General features: G+C 31.0%; 1 protein-coding gene across 1 annotated transcript in view; it reads right to left on the minus strand.

The window, feature by feature from the left end:
• The window catches only part of LOC124440178 (fibrillin-2-like), a 47,777-nt gene that overhangs the window by 12,880 nt on the left and 11,168 nt on the right, over positions 1-23,729 (minus strand). The window contains exons 3-18 of the mRNA XM_046990511.1: positions 22,722-23,036; positions 22,479-22,601; positions 21,907-22,029; positions 20,860-20,982; positions 20,657-20,779; positions 19,846-19,968; positions 19,059-19,181; positions 18,856-18,978; positions 16,647-16,769; positions 16,445-16,567; positions 15,058-15,180; positions 14,652-14,774; positions 14,450-14,572; positions 12,263-12,385; positions 12,060-12,182; positions 11,654-11,776 (exon numbers count right to left, since the gene is read on the minus strand). Coding sequence (XP_046846467.1) covers positions 11,654-11,776; positions 12,060-12,182; positions 12,263-12,385; positions 14,450-14,572; positions 14,652-14,774; positions 15,058-15,180; positions 16,445-16,567; positions 16,647-16,769; positions 18,856-18,978; positions 19,059-19,181; positions 19,846-19,968; positions 20,657-20,779; positions 20,860-20,982; positions 21,907-22,029; positions 22,479-22,601; positions 22,722-23,036 — 2,160 coding nt within the window. The remainder of the gene's footprint in view (positions 1-11,653; positions 11,777-12,059; positions 12,183-12,262; positions 12,386-14,449; positions 14,573-14,651; positions 14,775-15,057; positions 15,181-16,444; positions 16,568-16,646; positions 16,770-18,855; positions 18,979-19,058; positions 19,182-19,845; positions 19,969-20,656; positions 20,780-20,859; positions 20,983-21,906; positions 22,030-22,478; positions 22,602-22,721; positions 23,037-23,729) is intronic.

Here is a 23,729-nt window from a genome sequence, read left to right on the forward strand (position 1 = left end):
AGTTGGAGTTACTTCCGCAGTTATGTTGATTTTGCAGGCATTCATTAATATCTGTTTAAATAACATAAAATCATTTTAAATATTGAAATTAATCATCGATCACAGTTCCAGTTCATAATCTTTATTGAAATTATCTTGCAATTTTAAAGATAAATTATGCACCATAAAAACCTGAACATTCTACACCAGCATCTTCATGTATAAAAGAATTTTTACCTGAGCAAACTCTTCCATTTCCTGAGAAACCAGTACGACAAACACAGGTGAAACTACCAAATGTGTTCCTACAGTTGGAGTTACTTCCGCAGTTATGTTGATTTTGCAGGCATTCATTAATATCTGTTTAAATAACATGAAATCATTTTAAATATTGAAATTAATCATCGATCACAGTTCCAGTTCATAATCTTTATTGAAATTATCTTGCAATTTTAAAGATAAATTATGCACCATACAAACCTGAACATTCTACACCAGCATCTTCAGGATGTGAACAATCATGTGATCCCCATCCATTGTGTGGACAATTGGCAATATTTCTTTCATTTCCTGTACAATGAACATTATCCAACCATATTCTTCCACTGCCATGAGGAACATTATCCCAATAACCTAAAGCACTGACAGCAGCAAGACCAAGTTGACGACAAACCACTTTAGCATCATTCAAATCCCAGTAATCATCACAAACTGTTCCCCATTCTCCATTGTAATAAACTTCAACACGACCTCTACCACTAGAACTTCTTGGTCCACGAAGCCTAACAGAATATTGACCTGTTCAAACAATAAAGATTATTGAAATGATGTTGACCAGCAAAAGTTTGATGGACAACAAAGTAGTTTGTCTCGAAAATTGAAAGTTTTGAAACAATGCAGTTGAGAGAGTTTCATTTCATTTGCACAAAATACGGAAACTATCATGGATGCATTTTTAATACATCGGCTAGACAGTTCATTGCACCTATAATATAAGGCAAAAGTTTGTGGGCCAAGTGTACATGTTGCAAGCCTACATGGCATGTGCTAGAATTGGTAAATAAGGTTGGAGCTTGAAAGCATTGGTGTATCATTGGTATACTTGAAAAGGCACTAATGAGTGGAGATAAATAGCCAGATTTAATAGAAGCAATAGTTGTCATAGAACTTTTGCATTTACCAGTACAATGAAGTATTCAACAAATAGATAACATTCAACCATTGTCTATACAGTTATAGATACACGAGTATGACATCAATTGTGATAAAAACTAAAAAAGTGACCATGAGCTGCCGTCTTAGATAATCAAAATTGTGTGCAAGTGATCAATTACACTTTTAAGTTGTGAAATTGCTTATTAGTTGTTGGTAGCTGTATTCCCTAATCATTAAGTTATAATATTGAAATTATGATAATTTCTCCAGACTAATAGTTTAAAATAAAATGCAGGGGCCGGTTGCTCGAAGCCTGGATAGCGCTATCCATTGGAGAGCGAAAATTTTAAACTTGTGAAAAAGGTGTTTATGTTTTTCTTACGACAAAGAAATTTTGTAATCTTTATTATATTTCATGAGGTTTCCATGGGTTTCCTTCTCTCGGTCACGTCTTAGCTAATATAATTCTCACTGAGTTTGAAAACATCATTGTCACTCATTTGATCAACTCAGGTGTCCTTAAGTTTTACCGACGTTATGTTGATGATACTCTTGTTCTTATGCGACATTCTGACATTCCTCATGTTCTTGCCAAATTTAATAATCTTGATAAAAATCTTAAATTTACTTTTGATGTCTTTTCTGACTTACATGTCCACTTTCTAGACCTCAAAATAACCAATAATGAAATTGATATTTTCCTTAAAACAACTCATACTGGCCAGTATACACATTTTTCAAGTTTCGAGCCTTTTAACCACAAAACTACTTGGATCAATTCCCTATTTTTTCACGCATTTAACATTTGTTCTAACCAAACATTGTTCAAAAAACAAATTCAAATACTCAAGTCTTTTATATCATGGAATGGTTTCTCTCTTACAGTTTGGAAATTCATGATTCATAAACTCAAAACCAAAGTTTCCGCCAAAAATAGCCCCTCCAAGCAATGACCTCCGTAAAATTTTCATTAGAATACCATATCTACGCAAACAAGGTAAACGTTTGCTTTTCGACCTTCTTCGTAAAATTCGTCGTAGTTTAAAAATTCTCATCAAACCTATAGTTATATATCAAACAAAACGGACATGAATTTTCTGTCCCAAAAAGGCAAACTTCCGGAACTCTCCCGGAAGTTTCACAGCGTTACGATGCCGAAATAACCGTCAAATCCTTCAAATCCTTTTATAGTTGTGATAAGAAAATTGGTCCGATCAGAAAAGTGTAAAAGTCAGAACGTTACAAAAACAGCGATTACGTAATACAAAACCACAGAAAAGTGAGTCCCCAGCAATGAACTCCATAACAACTGGAAGGCTAACTTGGACGCCATCTTTGGAGCCTGCATGAGCGCCGCCATTGAAGGTACGGGGCGAAATACATCACTTCGAAATTGACGGATTTTTTGCAAAAAACAGTGATCTTCAAGCCAGCTTTATGTCTAAAAACCTTAAACAATGATTGGACTTTAATATAAAACAAGTTTGAACGACATTTGTACATGTTTAAGCTTCTTTTTAGAAGGATGAAAAGCGAACTTTGTTTTGGCACGTGAAAACATGCCTTATAACTTGAATACAAAACTGACACTCCTCGTTTTTTTTCATTAAAAGGATGTAAAATGCACTTGTCTAGCCTTATAATATTGTTTGAATCTTTGAAAATGAAGCTGTCAGGGCAAAAAACGCTGTTTTTCGGTAATTTTTGTTTTTCCGAGCAAAATTAGCTCGCCCCAGTCCTTTTTGAAAGTTCAGAGCGTAAACAAAAACAAAAAAACATTGCGAAACATTTCAAAAAGTTAGCAAAAAATATTTTGAGTTAGTTTTAAAAAAAAACTGTTATGCCATATTATTGTGTTATCATTAATTGCACCATTAAAGAGTCAAAAGGGTCAATACTAACTTAAAAAAAAGACAAAAACACAATTGACACTCCATATTCATAACTTTTGAAACACTTAAGTAAAAATTGTACTGTAATACAAGTATGAAAAAGATTATTAGTCTAATATTATAGAATCATCATATATTTTCACAAATATGACCAAACATTTTAAACACACATCCTAATATTTAATATATTACATATACATTTATCATCATCTGTATTACAAGAAAAACTAATTTTATATTCAATATGATATACTATAAAATTTTGATACATGATATAGCTTTGCTTGCTTTATAATCATTTTAAAACCCTAGTTTAAACCACTGAGGATGAGGGTTGCTTTTTAGCATTTATGTACAGCAGGTTATATTAGCAATACTTGTCATGTTGTACACTTGGCTATTTATTTATAAGCATGAACTTGCTGATAAAATGCTCAATACACAAATATGAATGCATGTCAAATCTTCCACCAGTTCTTAAGAAGTGGGAGAAGTAAATGACAAGAACCAACAATCACCAAAAATTCAAAATTTCAAATCATCACTTTCACACATAACAAAAAAAGCATGTGAAATTCTTACAAAGCAAGTCTAACTTTGAAAGCAATAAAACTGTTATGAAACATGTTATATTAAGTGGATTGTGTGTATTTCGCACAGCATTCAAAGATACAGACTACCTGTTATCAGTTTTTTCTTAAATTTTTGGTCTTTCGACGACAAATGAGAAATTCATATTTCGAAGTGTGTTCTCCCTTTTATGTTTTATATAATACAGCGTTACGTATGCAAAACATGTCTTGGAACGTCCACAACGCATCTTAACACATTAATAACCAAATTTTGCTAACGGTTTTGAAAAAATAAAACATTTAGGCTAGCATTCTATTTCCAAGTTAGCAGTTTTTGCAAAACAATCCGTCACGCAAATAAAACAGTCCACGCGAGATACACGCGAAGCGGCAAATCAGCTTCTATTTGGCATCAAAAAAGTGTAGGTTTGTTTATAATGAGTTAGCCTTCCAGTTGTTGTAGAGTTCACTGGTCCCCAGCCATATTGATATGGACAGATTAACTTCCGGCTTCAAGTTTAGAACAAATTGCGTAATTTTTGTGGATAGGACATGGACAGGGTATGAGAAAGTTGCAATTCTTGCGAGTTGCAACAGCTCAATAATGTACGTTTCTGTTAGTAGTTGCATTGTTTTTAACGAGCGGTTCTTTGAATCTTCATTTCTACAATCATCACGACATTTGTAGACATTTTTAAACTTTACCACACCAGACAACAAAGATCGGTCACCGAAAAACAATGTGCAGTGCATGTTGTTTGTATATATTGATTGAAAAATCAAGCTATTTGATTGCCCAGAAGCATGATCTACAGGCGCAAAGAAGCAGGGAATGAAGTCAAAGACTTGGCTGTCCCCAATACATAAAAAATAAAAGGGAACTTTAAGGTTTGGCATTGAGAGAATTTATCTCTGAATTAGAATGGTGAAAGCCTTGGAGAAGATTTAGCTATAACAAAAACAAAAAAGGTTTGCGTAGTTTAGAGCTTTGGAACTCAAAGATATCGGGTTTTTTTCGTACAAACAATTTTTCTGGCTTCTGTCTTAATTATACAAAGCAAAAAGATCACACTCTGCCGTTGTCTGTACGGTTTTAGATACACAGGAAGAATGATGCCACATCTCATGTGGTTAAAAACGAAATGTCCACAAGTCACAAAGACGAGATCGTCATATGGACGCAAATATTGTTTATGATTGTATAAATAAAATATTGAAACATTTTTATAAAATAAAACATCATATAAAGAATATATGAAAGAGCATTTTATGTCTTGTAAAATTTCCGCATTGTATTTGGGAAAGAAAAGGTTAGAAGTAATCAATCACGTTTGGTAACAATTTAATACTTTACAATTACACGAAATTGACTGCCTGTATAATCTTACCTTAATCTTCAAAACTTCACAGCAATATAACTTAAAAAACTGTTTATACTTGTAGGGAGCTTTTAGGTCCCTCTCACTTTTTTTTGAAAGACAGGCAATGTCCTTCATGCAGTTAGTATCTTCATTTTGGCATCAAGATTTATTCAGAAATTTTTCAGATCTCCAACTTACAGAGAAATCATATTGTAAGACAAAATAAAAGTTAAATGTTTGGTCGTTGATGATGTTTTAGGATATCAATCAAACTACTTATCCTATAACGAGGAAAATTTCTCTAAAAAGTTGTAGCTTCATTTCGTATTGCTACTACCATGAAGACAAATTTTTATTTGAAATCATCGTTGTTATAACTGAACAAGTTCGTAAATAATTATAGACAGTCTCTAAAAAGAAAGAAACAATCCGTTTGCTTTATGTGGTCGTGATTTTTTTATTTTTCAAGTCCATCCTAAAGTGCAAAATACTATTCGAGCAATTATTGAGCAGTTTTGGAAAATTGTCGAAATAACCATGAAAATTTTCTTATAATAATTTATATTAAGTTAATGGTGTAATGACGTTATGAAGAAAAAGTTATTCGTTCTTACACTCTACAGACTACAAAGATACTTTTTAATGAAAAACTTCAATGTACTTACTTTGAGAATTGCTCTGATAAAAACAAGCATTGATTAAAAGGAGCAAGAATAATGCTTTGTAAAAATATTTTTCTTCCATTATATGTCAATACAGATAGAGCTGTCTTCTGTGTTCTGCTTTAGCTATGCACTGAAATCAATTTCTGTAACATATTGCTATTTAAATGTAAAGTGGATAATCATTTTCGGAAAACTTTCGGGACACAATGCAAAAATGTTCACGTTTGTACTTGTACAAGCCAGGTTCAAACATGTCTTTATACAGCCTGATGAAATGAAAGCTATCTCTTATAAAAAACAAAAAATCGATGAATCAGATCGTCTCGAAATTTTAATTTTTAGGTCGTATTTAAAGCTCATAATAACAAATAAACGAACAACTGCACAAATGAAGGTATACTTTAACCTATACAGTATGATGAAGAGCTAACTTTACATTTTAAATTATCGTGCACAATGTGAAGCCGAAAGGAAAGTAAACGCTTAAAATTTATTGAAAGCTTGTTGTTTATTTAGTTTATGACTGCATCAATGTGAAATTAAGATATTCATTAAGTTAAACGCAGATAATGGCAAATTTCGACAAAGGATTTTTCGCATAGTTTAGAGGGCCATACCTGGATTAACTTTCTATAGTTAGTCGTTTCAATGGTCATAAACCAAAAATATCAAATCCTTTTCAAATCCTGGTTTGAAAATTTTTTGGCTACTCTGGAAATGAACAAATGGGAAAAAGTTTATTTAGTGAAATACAATTTTCCTCATGAAATAAAATTGCACCTGAAAAAACATTTTTTAAGTAGGTTGAAAATATAGCCTCAACAAAAAGACCAAACTCGGATCACACACAATTGAACTTAGTTTAAAATAAATTGTCATTTAATTTTGCTTAATTTTCATATGCATGCGATAAACAAATTATCACATGCATATGAAAATTAACAAGGAAATTACAAAACATTCCACGGTGTCATTGTGAGTAATAAGTACTATCAATAAGTCTCAACTATGTCATTATCTTAAAATTACTTAAACATCACTGTAAATGCACTGGGATACATTTAACTATGATGACATAAGTTAATGTTTCCAGCGATTATGGAGTCCCTGTCACGTTTAACAGCTGAAACAACGATTCACCTTATGTATAACATGGGCTTTATAAATTATAATCATGATAAAAATGAAAAAGCCGTGATTTAAGCAAAAGATATTTAACACGTTGTAAAGGGAAACTTATTTCGGTTAATGATTGATCTAGTTTTTTCTTGACATATTAATGAGACTTGTTGGGCTTGAGCTTGACTGACGCATAATACAAATGATAGTTTGATTTGTTTTAATATCAGTCACGAAGACGATAAAGTTCCAAGCTTTTGTAGTGCAAAACGATGTATTTGTAAAAACATCTATATTGTCTATTGCAATCTAGCGGAAGTATCTTGCTGGAAGCCGTGTCTCAGAAATTGCTTCAGAAAAGTAGGGGACACTAACATCAAAGGTTCCGACACTTGTGGACCTTCTGTGAAGATATCTATACTGTGGCTATAGGGTTAATTTAACGCCAGTCACGTCGTGTATAGGAGTAACAAAATTTAATAAAAATAATAGTTGATCTACATCTCAGAATCGGTTTCTATTATTGTTGCAGTGGGATATGTTGTGACTTGTCATTAAAAATGATCACATTACATTTTTTGTTTTATCTCTCTCAAATTATTTACTTTTTACTCCTACAATGCAAACATTTTTGTGTTCATTCACTGGAAATATAAATGAGCGAAGTTAAGGCCCGTTTCAAGCGTCGCAATTTACATGCGCTGAGTGCATTGAAAACAAAAGAAAATGAGATAAAATTCTTCATTTTTGTTTCAAATGCGTTCGGCTCATGTAAAATGCTACGTTTGAAACAGGCCTAATTCTCTAAAAAAGCTATGATGTGAAAATTCGAAATGTTTAACAAAAAATATTTGAAAGTAGAGATGACGAAATGCACGAAATATTACTTTTTTGCAAAAGCTGTGAAACTATAGAGAACATAAGTTAAGTATTAAGTTGAATTATTGAAATAATAAATAACTTTAAATCACATTTAATTAATATTTTGATATTATTCACTACACACTGTTTCAGGCCTAACGAGGACGTTCAGAAGCACATTTACTCCTGTGTATTTTGTAATTCACGTTTTGGGACTCAAAGAAAGACTGTGCCGTGTCATGTTAATATTGTCTTTGTCGTAGGCATTTCCATAAACTTGTGTAACTGTTCGTTAAATTCAAATAAAACTTTGAATGAATTCAGCTGACGGCCTTGCAGCTAACGAACACGTTCTTTGAGAAATGGTTTGGGCACAAAATCATCCAGGGCTAAACCTTATGTACGGAGTAACTACTCCTCACTTCTTTGTTTTGTATAAGTAAACACACACATTATGTTGAATAACAGATGTCGCTTCTCGTTGTTTCAGTTAGTACAAAAGTGTTTTGTACATTGTTTCTTGGATTGCAAGGTTTTTACCCTGCACGACGTGAATATGGAATTAAAGCACGATTAATGCAAAAACTTGCAACAAATTGGGGAAAAATTAATGAAAGGTGATAAAAAACAATGAAAATTTGCAAGAATGAAGCTACGTATGCTAAACATGGCTTTACATTCTTAGATAATAAAGACAGACAATGATGGAAAGAAAAACAACAAAGATCATTACTTGGAAAAAATCGCCAGGCGTCTGCCTAGATGATCTTTATCAACTAACTGCATGTAGACAGGACAACTTAATATTATAAAGAAGTGAACAAAGTTCAATAACGCCTCATCACGCGCATTTGTACCAACTCAGAATTCTGATCTTTTTACCTAATCAATTGCAATATTTATCAGCAAATACATCAAATGCCGAGATGTCGATATTGTTTCATTATTTTTTTCGGGATCAAGACTTGATAATAGAATTTCCTCACAGAATTTTATTGTTTATTTCTTTATAAGTAATTGTAGTATAAATTGCTTTTGCTGTGTGTCAAGTGTAGGAATAAATTGAAAATATAAAAAATAATACACAACTTTGACACACATTAACATTCAGTGACGTTGGAAACTTCTGGCTCAACACATTTTTTCTGTATAAAGTACAACTGATTGACTTCTGATTGCGTATGGTTGTATTCATTGTCGACGTTTTCACAGTTGGAATAAATTTCATTTTCAAACGACATTTGAATATCATTCTCTTCTTTTGAAGACTTCTCATTCGTTCCCTGGCGCCACCGTCGTCGTCGTCGAATAATAAACATAACAAGCAGTATTATAGCCACAAACAAAACAAATGCAATTATAGCATAAGCCAAGTTTGGGAAAGAGAGAAAATTCTTTGCATTCAACGATTTTCCTAAAATTTAACAACGTCATTGCCCAATGAATGGGAGAGTTACACCTAACGATGTCGTAGTGCAAAGAATACATTAAAAAGCTGTTTTAATTATGTTTGAATTCAGTCAATTTTTAAGGAATACAGTTACCCTGCTTTAACTCAACATTATCGTGGGAATATGGCGTAGCTATGTAAAGTTGAAATTTACTACTATACCTTTTGATCTTCCCACTTGCAAAGAAATGACTTCTACAAGCACAAAGAAGAGTAAGAATTACAATGCATTGTACTGGAAAAATACAAAAATTAACTGGAAATCAAAATTGCTTTAAATTAAATTGTCTGATATATCCGCGATCTACCTGTACAGCGGTCATCTCTTTTTTCGTATCCCTCTTTACATTTGCATTTATATGCTCCAGCAGTGTTCAAACAGTCACTATTTAGCCCACAAACTGCCTCCGAAACGCATTCGTTAATATCTATTTAATGAAAGCAAGTTTACAATAAAGCACAATAGCTTTGTAAAATATTCTGTTTAGTCACTGTGAAAACAATATATTTATAAAGAATTGAAGAACAATACAATGGTCTAATTACAAAAAGCAGAACCAACAAACTGAAAGGCTGGTTGCGCTTTGCACTAGATTGTCTGATGTACCCGCAATCTACCTGTACAGCGGTCATCTCTTTTTTCGTATCCCTCTTTACATTTGCATTCATATGCTCCAGCAGTGTTCAAACAGTCACTATTTAACCCACAATCTGCCTCCAAAAGACATTCATTAATATCTATGTAATGAAAGAAGTTTACAATAAAGCATATCGTGCTCTGTAAAATATTCTGTTCAGTCACTGTGAAAACAATATATTTGTAACGAATTGAAGAACAATATAATGGTCTGAATTAAAAAAAAGGAGAACCAATAAGCTTGCAGACTGGCTGCGCTACTTTTTGTCATAATTATTTTGCAAAATAAAGTCTTCAACCCATCCCACCCCTTATTAGTATGACATCAATCTACAGTCAATTGATTTGATTAAAATAAATTTAACAAATCCTGTATTTTTGGATATAAATGCATATTGCACATACCTTTACAAGATACACCATCTTTAATAAAACCTTCACTACAAACACACACATATGATCCAGGTTGGTTAACACAGTCTGCATTGTGACATGGTTTGTTGGTACATTCATCTATATCTATGGATATTAGAGACAAACGTGACTGATACATTCATCTATATCTATGGATATTAGAGACAAGCGTGACTGATACATTCATCTATATCTATGGATATTAGAGACAAGCGTGACTGATACATTCATCTATATCTATGGATATTAGAGACAAGCGTGACTGATACATTCATCTATATCTATGGATATTAGAGACAAGCGTGACTGATACATTCATCTATATCTATGGATATTAGAGACAAGCGTGACTGATACATTCATCTATATCTATGGATATTAGAGACAAGCGTGACTGATACATTCATTTATATCTATGGATATTAGAGACAAGCGTGACTGATACATTCATCTATATCTATGGATATTAGAGACAAGCGTGACTGATACATTCATCTATATCTATGGATATTAGAGACAAGCGTGACTGATACATTCATCTATATCTATGGATATTAGAGACAAGCGTGACTGATACATTCATCTATATCTATGGATATTACAGACATGCGTGACTGATACATTCATCTATATCTATGGATATTAGAGACAAGCGTGACTGATACATTCATCTATATCTATGGATATTAGAGACAAGCGTGACTGATACATTCATCTATATCTATGGATATTAGAGACAAGCGTGACTGATACATTCATCTATATCTATGGATATTAGAGACAAGCGTGACTGATACATTCATCTATATCTATGGATATTACAGACATGCGTGACTGATACATTCATCTATATCTATGGATATTAGAGACAGACGTGACTGATACATTCATCTATATCTATGGATATTAGAGACAAACGTGACTGATACATTCATCTATATCTATGGATACTAGAGATGATAGCAAATAACAAATTATAATACGAAATGACAGTCAAACGTATGTGATAATATTGTCAAGCTATGATAAGCTTCATCATACTTGCCTAAATGGCTTTATGCATATCTCGTATGACCAAAAGTAAAGGCTGATTTCAAGCCAGGCAAATTCTCGCGCGATCGACTTCTTGCAATCACTGTCTTTTCATATGTGTGTGTGCAGCAATGTTAAACTGTTCCAGTTAAGAGTTTACAATCGAAAAAAAAGTGATTTCGAAAAGTCAATCGTGCGGAAATTCGCACTGAATGGAAATCGGCCTTTATAAAGCAAAGAGCGATAATCATTTGTGTTCTGTAAACTTAGATTTACTTTTCAATGAAACAAACAACTACTAAGTTACACTCAAAAGATATAACTTTCATATATATTGCTCAGTCAGAAATGCTGGTTAAACAACTTTCAGCAAAACATTACTTCTAAATCATTTTTACTCATTCATTGGTCGTCCAGTTTAACAAACTGAACTGCACAAGCACTTCAAATCCCAGAACAGTCATTTTAACCAGTGCTTATAAAAAGTACTGCAAAACTGTTGATTATAAAGCCAACCTTCACAAAAAGTTCCATTTCCAGAAAAACCAACATAACAATTACATAAGTAAGATCCATTTGTATTAACACAGATTGAGTTTTGATGACAATTGTCGATAGAAAGAGAACATTCATCAATATCTATAACAAAAAATACATGTATTTGTGATTCGCATGTAATTCAATTGACTAATTTCAAAATCATACTTTACAAGACAGACCTTCACAAAAAGTTCCATTTCCAGGATAACCAGCGTTGCAATTACATAAATAAGATCCATTTGTATTAACACAGAATGAGTCTTGATGACAATTGTCAATAGAAACTGAACATTCGTCAATATCTATAACAAAAAAGACATGTATTTGCGATTCGTATGTAATTCAATTGACTAATTTCAAAATCATACTTTAGAAGACTGACCTTCACAAAAAGTTCCATTTCCAGAATAACCAGCGTTACAATTACATAAATAAGATCCATTTGAGTTAACACAGGTTGAGTTTTGATGACAATTGTCGATAGAAAGAGAACATTCGTCAATATCTATAATAAAAAATACATATAATTGCGATTCGTATGTAATTCAATTGACTAATTTCAAAATCATACTTTACAAGACTGACCTTCACAAAAAGTTCCATTTCCAGAATAACCAACGTTGCAATTACATAAATAAGATCCGTTTGTATTAACACAGATTGAGTTTTGATGACAATTGTCGATAGAAAGAGAACATTCGTCAATATCTATCACAAAAAATACATATATTTGCGATTCGTATGTAATTCAATTGACCAACTTCAAAATCATACTTTACAAGACTGACCTTCACAAAAAGTTCCATTTCCAGAATAACCAGCGTTACAATTACATAAATAAGATCCATTTGAGTTAACACAGATTAAGTTTTGATGACAATTGTTGATAAAAAGAGAACATTCGTCAATATCTATAACAAAAAATACATATATTTGCGATTCATATGTAATTCAATTGACTAATTTCAAAATCATACTTTACAAGACAGACCTTACAAAAGTTCCATTTCCAGAATAACCAGCGTTACAATTACATAAGTAAGATCCATTTGTATTAACACAGATTGAGTTTTGATGACAGTTGTCGATGGAAAGAGAACATTCATCAATATCTATCACAAAAAATACATAAATTTGCGATTCGTATCTAATTCAATTGACTAATTTCAAAATCATACTTTACAAGACTGACCTTCACAAAAAGTTCCACTTCCAGAATAACCAACGTTACAATTACAAATATAAGATCCATTTGTGTTAACACAGATTGAGTTCTGATGACAATTGTGGATAGGCAGAGAACATTCATCAATATCTAAGAATTATTCGCACATTTGAGTAAAATTTCTTTGTTAAAATTCAAAACACAGTTTTCAAATCCAACCTTTACAAAATGTCCCATTTCCAGAATAACCAGCGTTGCAATTACATAAATAAGATCCATTTGTATCAACACAGGTTGAGTTTTGATGACAATTGTCGATAAAAAGAGAACATTCATCAATATCTATCACAAAAAATACATATATTTGCGATTCGTATGTAATTCAATTGACTAATTTGAAAATCATACTTTACAAGACTGACCTTCACAAAAAGATCCATTTCCAGAATAACCAATATTGCAATTACATAAATAAGATCCATTTGTATTAAAACAGATTGAGTTTTGATCACAATTGTCGATAGAAAGAGAACACTCACCAATATCTATAACAAAAAATACATATAATTGCGATTCGTATGTAATTCAATTGACTAATTTCAAAATCATACTTTATAAGACTGACCTTCACAAAAAGTTCCATTTCCAGAATAACCAACGTTGCAATTACATAAATAAGATCCATTTGTATTAACACAGATTGAGTTTTGATGACAATTGTGGATAGAAAGAGAACACTCATCAATATCTAAGAATTATTCGCACATTTGAGTAAAATTTCTTTGTTAAAAATCAAAACACAGTTTTCAAATCCAACCTTCACAAAAAGTCCCATTTCCAGAATAACCAGCGTTGCAATTACATAAATAAGATCCATTTGTATTAACACAGATTGAGTTTTGATGACAATTGTCAATAGAAAGAGAACATTCGTCAATATCTATAACAAAAAATACGTATATTTGCAATTTGTATGTAATTCAATTGACTAGTTTCAAGATCATACTTTATAAGACTGACCTTCACAAAAAGATCCATTTCCAGAATAACCAACGTTAAAATTACATAAATAAGATCCATTTGTATTAACACAGATTGAGTTTTGATGACAATTGTCGATAGACAGAGAACATTCATCAATATCTAAGAATTATTCGCACATTTGAGTAAAATTTCTTTGTTAAAATTCAAAACACAGTTTTCAAATCCAACCTTTACAAAATCTCCCATTTCCAGAATAACCAGCGTTGCAATTACATAAATAAGATCCATTTGTATTAACACAGATTGAGTTTTGATAACAATTGTCGATAAAAAGAGAACATTCATCAATATCTAAGAGTTATTCGCACATTTGAGTAAAATTTCTTTGTTAAAATTCAAAACACAGTTTTCAAATCCAACCTTTACAAAATGTCCCATTTCCAGAATAACCAACGTTGCAATTACATGAATAAGATCCATTTGTATTAACACAGGTTGAGTTTTGATGACAATTGTCAATAGAAAGAAAACATTCGTCAATATCTATAACAAAAAATACGTATATTTGCAATTCGTATGTAATTCAATTGACTAATTTCAAAATCATACTTTACAAGACTGACCTTCACAAAAAGTTCCATTTCCAGAATAACCAACGTTGCAATTACATAAATAAGATCCGTTTCTGTTAACACAGGTTGAGTTTTGATGACAATTGTCGATAGAAAGAGAACATTCGTCAATATCTATCACAAAAATACGTATATTTGCAATTTGTATGTAATTCAATTGATTAATTTGAAAATCATACTTTACAAGACTGACCTTCACAAAAAGTTCCATTTCCAGAATAACCAACGTTGCAATTACATAAATAAGATCCGTTTGTATTAACACAGGTTGAGTTTTGATGACAATTGTCGATAGAAAGAGAACATTCGTCAATATCTATCACAAAAAATACGTATATTTGCAATTTGTATGTAATTCAATTGACTAATTTCAAAATCATACTTTACAAGACTGACCTTCACAGAAAGTTCCATTTCCAGAATAACCAACGTTGCAATTACATAAATAAGATCCATTTGTATTAACACAGATTGAGTTTTGATGACAATTGTTGATAGAAAGAGAACATTCATCAATATCTATGACAAAAAATACGTATAATTGTGATTCGTATGTAATTCATTTGACTTATTTCAAAATCATACTTTACAAGACTGACCTTCACAAAAAGATCCATTTCCAGAATAACCAGCGTTACAATTACATAAATGAGATCCATTTGAGTTAACACAGGTTGAGTTTTGATGACAATTGTCGATAGAAAGAGAACATTCGTCAATATCTATAATAAAAAATACATATAATTGCGATTCGTATGTAATTCAATTGACTAATTTCAAAATCATACTTTACAAGACTGACCTTCACAAAAAGATCCATTTCCAGAATATCCAACATTGCAATTACATAAATAAGATCCATTTGTATTAACACAGATTGAGTTTTGATCACAATTGTCGATAGAAAGAGAACACTCATCAATATCTATAACAAAAAGTACATATAATTGCAATTCGTATGTAATTCAATTGACTAATTTCAAAATCATACTTTATAAGACTGACCTTCACAAAAAGTTCCATTTCCAGAATAACCAAAGTTGCAATTACATAAATAAGATCCATTTGTATTAACACAGATTGAGTTTTGATGACAATTGTGGATAGAAAGAGAACACTCATCAATATCTAAGAATTATTCGCACATTTGAGTAAAATTTCTTTGTTAAAATTCAAAACACAGTTTTCAAATCCAACCTTCACAAAAAGTCCCATTTCCAGAATAACCAGCGTTGCAATTACATAAATAAGATCCATTTGTATTAACACAGAATGAGTTTTGATGACAATTGTCAATAGAAAGAGAACATTCGTCAATATCTATAACAAAAAATACGTATATTTGCAATTTGTATGTAATTCAATTGACTAATTTCAAGATCATACTTTATAAGACTGACCTTCACAAAAAGATCCATTTCCAGAATAACCAACGTTACAATTACATAAATAAGATCCATTTGTATTAACACAGATTGAGTTTTGATGACAATTGTCGATAGACAGAGAACATTCATCAATATCTAAGAATTATTCGCACATTTGAGTAAAATTTCTTTGTTAAAATTCAAAACACAGTTTTCATATCCAACCTTTACAAAATGTCCCATTTCCAGAATAACCAGCGTTGCAATTACATAAATAAGATCCATTTGTATTAACACAGATTGAGTTTTGATGACAATTGTCGATAAAAAGAGAACATTCATCAATATCTAAGAATTATTCGCACATTTGAGTAAAATTTCTTTGTTAAAATTCAAAACACAGTTTTCAAATCCAACCTTTACAAAATGTCCCATTTCCAGAATAACCAACGTTGCAATTACATAAATAAGATCCATTTGTATTAACACAGGTTGAGTTTTGATGACAATTGTCAATAGAAAGAAAACATTCGTCAATATCTATAACAAAAAATACGTATATTTGCATTCGTATGTAATTCAATTGACTAATTTCAAAATCATACTTTAAAAGACTGACCTTCACAAAAAGTTCCATTTCCAGAATAACCAACGTTACAATTACATAAATAAGATCCGTTTCTGTTAACACAGGTTGAGTTTTGATGACAATTGTCGATAGAAAGAGAACATTCGTCAATATCTATCACAAAAATACGTATATTTGCAATTTGTATGTAATTCAATTGATTAATTTGAAAATCATACTTTACAAGACTGACCTTCACAAAAAGTTCCATTTCCAGAATAACCAACGTTGCAATTACATAAATAAGATCCGTTTGTATTAACACAGGTTGAGTTTTGATGACAATTGTCGATAGAAAGAGAACATTCGTCAATATCTATCACAAAAAATACGTATATTTGCAATTTGTATGTAATTCAATTGACTAATTTCAAAATCATACTTTACAAGACTGACCTTCACAAAAAGTTCCATTTCCAGAATAACCAACGTTGCAATTACATAAATAAGATCCATTTGTATTAACACAGATTGAGTTTTGATGACAATTGTCAATAGAAAGAGAACATTCATCAATATCTATCACAAAAAATACATATATTTGCGATTCGTATGTAATTCAATTGACTAATTTGAAAATCATACTTTACAAGACTGACCTTCACAAAAAGTTCCATTTCCAGAATAACCAACGTTACAATTACATAAATAAGATCCATTTGTATTAACACAGATTGAGTTTTGATGACAATTTTCAAAAGAACGAGAACATTCATCAATATCTATAACAAAAATACATATATTTAGGATTCGTATGTAAATCAATTGACTAATTTGAAAATCATACTTTACATGACTGACCTTCACAAAAAGTTCCATTTCCAGAATAACCAACGTTGCAATTACATAAATAAGATCCGTTTCTGTTAACACAGGTTGAGTTTTGATGACAATTGTCGATAGAAAGAGAACATTCATCAATATCTATCACAAAAATACATATATTTGCGATTCGTATGTAATTTAATTGACTAATTTCAAAATCATACTTTACAAGACAGACCTTTACAAAAAGTTCCATTTCCAGAATAACCAGCGTTACAATTACATAAATAAGATCCGTTTGTATTAACACAGATTGAGTTTTGATGACAGTTGTCGAAGGAAAGAGAACATTCATCAATATCTATCACAAAAAATACATATATTTGCGATTCATATGTAATTCAAATGACTAATTTCAAAATCATACTTTACAAGACTGACCTTCACAAAAAGTTCCATTTCCAGAATAACCAACGTTGCAATTACATAAATAAGATCCGTTTGTATTAACACAGATTGAGTTTTGATGACAATTGTCGATAGAAAGAGAACATTCGTCAATATCTATAACAAAAAATACATATATTTGCGAATCGTATGTAATTCAATTGACCAATTTCAAAATCATACTTTACAAGACTGACCTTCACAAAAAGATCCATTTCCAGAATAACCAACGTTGCAATTACATAAATAAGATCCATTTGTATTAACACAGATTGAGTTTTGATGACAATTGTTGATAAAAAGAGAACATTCGTCAATATCTATAACAAAAAATACATATATTTGCGATTCGTATGTAATTCAATTGACTAATTTCAAAATCATACTTTACAAGACAGACCTTTACAAAAAGTTCCATTTCCAGAATAACCAGCGTTACAATTACATAAGTAAGATCCATTTGTATTAACACAGATTGAGTTTTGATGACAGTTGTCGATGGAAAGAGAACATTCATCAATATCTATCACAAAAAATACATATATTTGCGATTCGTATCTAATTCAATTGACTAATTTCAAAATCATACTTTACAAGACTGACCTTCACAAAAAGTTCCACTTCCAGAATAACCAACGTTACAATTACAAGTATAAGATCCATTTGTGTTAACACAGATTGAGTTCTGATGACAATTGTGGATAGGCAGAGAACATTCATCAATATCTAAGAATTATTCGCACATTTGAGTAAAATTTCTTTGTTAAAATTCAAAACACAGTTTTCAAATCCAACCTTTACAAAATGTCCCATTTCCAGAATAACCAGCGTTACAATTACAAGTATAAGATCCATTTGTGTTAACACAGATTGAGTTCTGATGACAATTGTGGATAGGCAGAGAACATTCATCAATATCTAAGAATTATTCGCACATTTGAGTAAAATTTCTTTGTTAAAATTCAAAACACAGTTTTCAAATCCAACCTTTACAAAATGTCCCATTTCCAGAATAACCAGCGTTGCAATTACATAAATAAGATCCATTTGTATTAAAACAGATTGAGTTTTGATCACAATTGTTGATAGAAAGAGAACATTCATCAATATCTATGACAAAAAATACGTATAATTGTGATTCGTATGTAATTCAATTGACTTATTTCAAAATCATACTTTACAAGACTGACCTTCACAAAAAGATCCATTTCCAGAATAACCAGCGTTACAATTACATAAATAAGATCCATTTGAGTTAACACAGGTTGAGTTTTGATGACAATTGTCGATAGAAAGAGAACATTCGTCAATATCTATAACAAAAAATACATATAATTGCGATTCGTATGTAATTCAATTGACTAATTTCAAAATCATACTTTATAAGACTGACCTTCACAAAAAGTTCCATTTCCAGAATAACCAACGTTGCAATTACATAAATAAGATCCATTTGTATTAACACAGATTGAGTTTTGATGACAATTGTGGATAGAAAGAGAACACTCATCAATATCTAAGAATTATTCGCACATTTGAGTAAAATTTCTTTGTTAAAATTCAAAACACAGTTTTCAAACCAACCTTCACAAAAGTCCCATTTCAGAATAACCAGCGTTGCAATTACATAAATAAGATCCATTTGTATTAACACAGATTGAGTTTTGATGACAATTGTCAATAGAAAGAGAACATTCGTCAATATCTATAACAAAAAATACGTATATTTGCAATTTGTATGTAATTCAATTGACTAATTTCAAGATCATACTTTATAAGACTGACCTTCACAAAAAGATCCATTTCCAGAATAACCAACGTTACAATTACATAAATAAGATCCATTTGTATTAACACAGATTGAGTTTTGATGACAATTGTCGATAGACAGAGAACATTCATCAATATCTAAGAGTTATTCGCACATTTGAGTAAAATTTCTTTGTTAAAATTCAAAACACAGTTTTCAAATCCAACCTTTACAAAATGTCCCATTTCCAGAATAACCAGCGTTGCAATTACATAAATAAGATCCATTTGTATTAACACAGATTGAGTTTTGATGACAATTGTCAATAGAAAGAAAACATTCGTCAATATCTACAACAAAAAATACGTATATTTGCAATTCGTATGTAATTCAATTGACTAATTTCAAAATCATACTTTACAAGACTGACCTTCACAAAAAGTTCCATTTCCAGAATAACCAACGTTGCAATTACATAAATAAGATCCGTTTGTATTAACACAGGTTGAGTTTTGATGACAATTGTCGATAGAAAGAGAACATTCGTCAATATCTATCACAAAAAATACGTATATTTGCAATTTGTATGTAATTCAATTGACTAATTTCAAAATCATACTTTACAAGACTGACCTTCACAGAAAGTTCCATTTCCAGAATAACCAACGTTGCAATTACATAAATAAGATCCGTTTCTGTTAACACAGGTTGAGTTTTGATGACAATTGTCGATAGAAAGAGAACATTCATCAATATCTATGACAAAAAATACGTATAATTGTGATTCGTATGTAATTCAATTGACTTATTTCAAAATCATACTTTACAAGACTGACCTTCACAAAAAGATCCATTTCCAGAATAACCAGCGTTACAATTACATAAATAAGATCCATTTGAGTTAACACAGGTTGAGTTTTGATGACAATTGTCGATAGAAAGAGAACATTCGTCAATATCTATAACAAAAAATACATATAATTGCGATTCGTATGTAATTCAATTGACTAGTTTCAAAATCATACTTTAAAAGACTGACCTTCACAAAAAGTTCCATTTCCAGAATAACCAGCGTTACAATTACATAAATAAGATCCATTTGAGTTAACACAGGTTGAGTTTGATGACAATTGTCGATAGAAAGAGAACATTCGTCAATATCTATAATAAAAAATACATATAATTGCGATTCGTATGTAATTCAATTGACTAATTTCAAAATCATACTTTACAAGACTGACCTTCACAAAAAGTTCCATTTCCAGAATAACCAGCGTTACAATTACATAAATAAGATCCATTTGAGTTAACACAGGTTGAGTTTTGATGACAATTGTCGATAGAAAGAGAACATTCGTCAATATCTATAATAAAAAATACATATAATTGCGATTCGTATGTAATTCAATTGACTAATTTCAAAATCATACTTTACAAGACTGACCTTCACAAAAAGTTCCATTTCCAGAATAACCAGCATTGCAATTACATAAGTAAGATCCATTTGTATTAACACAGATTGAGTTTTGATGACAATTGTCAATAGAAAGAGAACATTCATCAATATCTATAACAATAAGTATTTGCGTCTTATATCATTCAATGACCAATTAAAAATCATACTTCTATGACTTTAAACTTTTCATTTTACTTCCATAAAATTAAGTAGAACATCTCGAGTTCCGAGGCTGACATCAAATATTTATATTTCATGCGGTAAGATCAAATTGATGATTTTGAATTCTGTCTCTAAAATCATAGCTTTAAACAACTGTCTTTGTCGATTTCATTCATAAGTTTTCTAGGCCATAATACCCATCTGGTGTGTATGCATTCAAAAAGCACAAACATTCTATCATAATTTACATTTTTGCATTTCTTTGTATGGTAAGTTGAAAATTTTCAATTTTATCTACTTTGTAATCGCTTAAGAGAATTAAAATCGTAGCAAGTGTATTATTCCACCCCGTGGTTATTACTCTATATTTTAAAATATGTCTCTTATTCCTGTATATTTTCTTTTTATGATTATTTCAATAAATAAAGCTAAATTTCATGTTTGAACATGTTTTAAGATAGAGTAATGACTTATGTAAGGATTTCAAACTAAAGTTTTTTCAAAATTATCTATCATTTATAAAATTAATTTTTGTTGACAAAACACCACTCATGATAAAAATTTATGAAAACTCTCACCGTTTTACGTTCAAGTAAGAATTGTTTTGAGAATGCGCAATTTAGAGATGATATACAATTATCAATTCAAAACATTAAAAAAGAATGTCAGTAAGGAAAGGAATTTAAATTGGTTGTGAAAAAAGTTAAAGAAACGGTAGAAATAAAATTGTTTGGCCATCAACTATAAATGTTTAATAACTCAAACCTTTCAAAGACAAATATTCCTGACAATAAACCAACAAAGCATTAAACATGTCAACAATTAAAATACTTAGAGCAACAAATAACAAAGAATATATAAAAGAATTTTTACCTGAGCAAATTCTTCCATTTCCTGAGAAACCAGTACGACAAACACAGGTGAAACTACCAAATGTGTTTATACAGTTGGAGTTACTTCCGCAGTTATGTTGATTTTGCATGCATTCATTAATATCTGTTTAAATAACATAAAATTAATTTAAATATTGAAATTAATCATCGATCACAGTTCCAGTTCATAATCTTTATTGAAATTATCTTGCAGTTTTAAAGATAAATTATGCACCATAAAACCTGAACATTCTACACCAGCATCTTCATGTATAAAAGAATTTTACCTGAGCAAATTCTTCCATTTCCTGAGAAACCAGCACGACAAACACAGGTGAAACTACCAAATGTGTTCCTACAGTTGGAGTTACCCGCAGTTATGTTGATTTTGCAGGCATTCATTAATATCTGTTTAAATAACATGAAATCATTTTAAATATTGAAATTAATCATCGATCACAGTTCCAGTTCATAATCTTTATTGAAATTATCTTGCAATTTTAAAGATAAATTATGCACCATACAAACCTGAACATTCTACACCAGCATCTTCATGTATAAAAGAATTTTTACCTGAGCAAATTCTTCCATTTCCTGAGAAACCAGCACGACAAACACAGGTGAAACTACCAAATGTGTTCCTACAGTTGGAGTTACTTCCGCAGTTATGTTGATTTTGCAGGCATTCATTAATATCTGTTTAAATAACATGAAATCATTTTAAATATTGAAATTAATCATCGATCACAGTTCCAGTTCATAATCTTTATTGAAATTATCTTGAAATTTTAAAGATAAATTATGCACCATACAAACCTGAACATTCTACACCAGCATCTTCAGAATGTGAACAATCATGTGATCCCCATCCATTGTGTGGACAGTTGGCAATATTTCTTTCATTTCCTACACAATGAACATTATCTAACCATATTCTTCCATTGCCATCAGGTACATAATATCCTTGTAAAGCACTGACAGCAGCAAGACCAAGTTGACGACAAACCACTTTAGCATCATTCAAATCCCAGTCATCATCACATACTGTTCCCCATTGTCCATTGTAATAAACTTCAACACGACCTCTACCACTAGAACTTCTTGGTCCTTGAAGTCTAACAGAAATTTGACCTGTTCAAACGATAAAGATTATTGAAATGACATTGACCAGCAAAGGTATGAAGGAGAACAAAGTAGCTTGCCTTGAAAATTGGAAGTTTTGAAACAATGCAGTTGAGAGAGTTTCATTTCATTTTGCACAAAATACGGAAACTATTATTGATGCATTTTTAATACATCGGCTAGACAGTTCATTGCACCTATAATATATAGCAAAAGTTTGTGCGCCGAGCATACATGTTGCAAGCCTGCATGGCATGCTAGAATTGGGAAATAAGGTTGGAGCTTGAAAGCATTGGTTTAACTGAAGTATACTTGAAGAGGCACTTATGAGTGGAGATAAATAGCTGGCTATTTAATAGAAGCAATAGTTGTCATAGAACTTTTGCATTTACCAGTACAATGAAGTATTTAACAAATAGATAACATTTAACCATTGTCTATACAGTTATAGATACACGAGTATGACATCAATTGTGATAAAAACTAAAAAAGTGACCATGAGCTGCCGTCTTAGATAATCAAAATTGTGTACAAGTGATCAATTACACTTTTAAGTTGTGAAATTGCTTATTAGTTGTTGGTAGCTGTATTCCCTAATCATTAAATTATAATATTGAAATCATGATAAATAAATTGAACAGCTTCAAGGAATCATATTTAACATATTAACATAACCAATATATACGTACAAACATAACATAA

The sequence above is a fragment of the Xenia sp. Carnegie-2017 genome, unplaced genomic scaffold (genome assembly GCF_021976095.1).
Source record: "Xenia sp. Carnegie-2017 unplaced genomic scaffold, XeniaSp_v1 HiC_scaffold_2, whole genome shotgun sequence".
Classification (NCBI taxonomy): Eukaryota; Metazoa; Cnidaria; class Anthozoa; order Malacalcyonacea; family Xeniidae; genus Xenia; species Xenia sp. Carnegie-2017.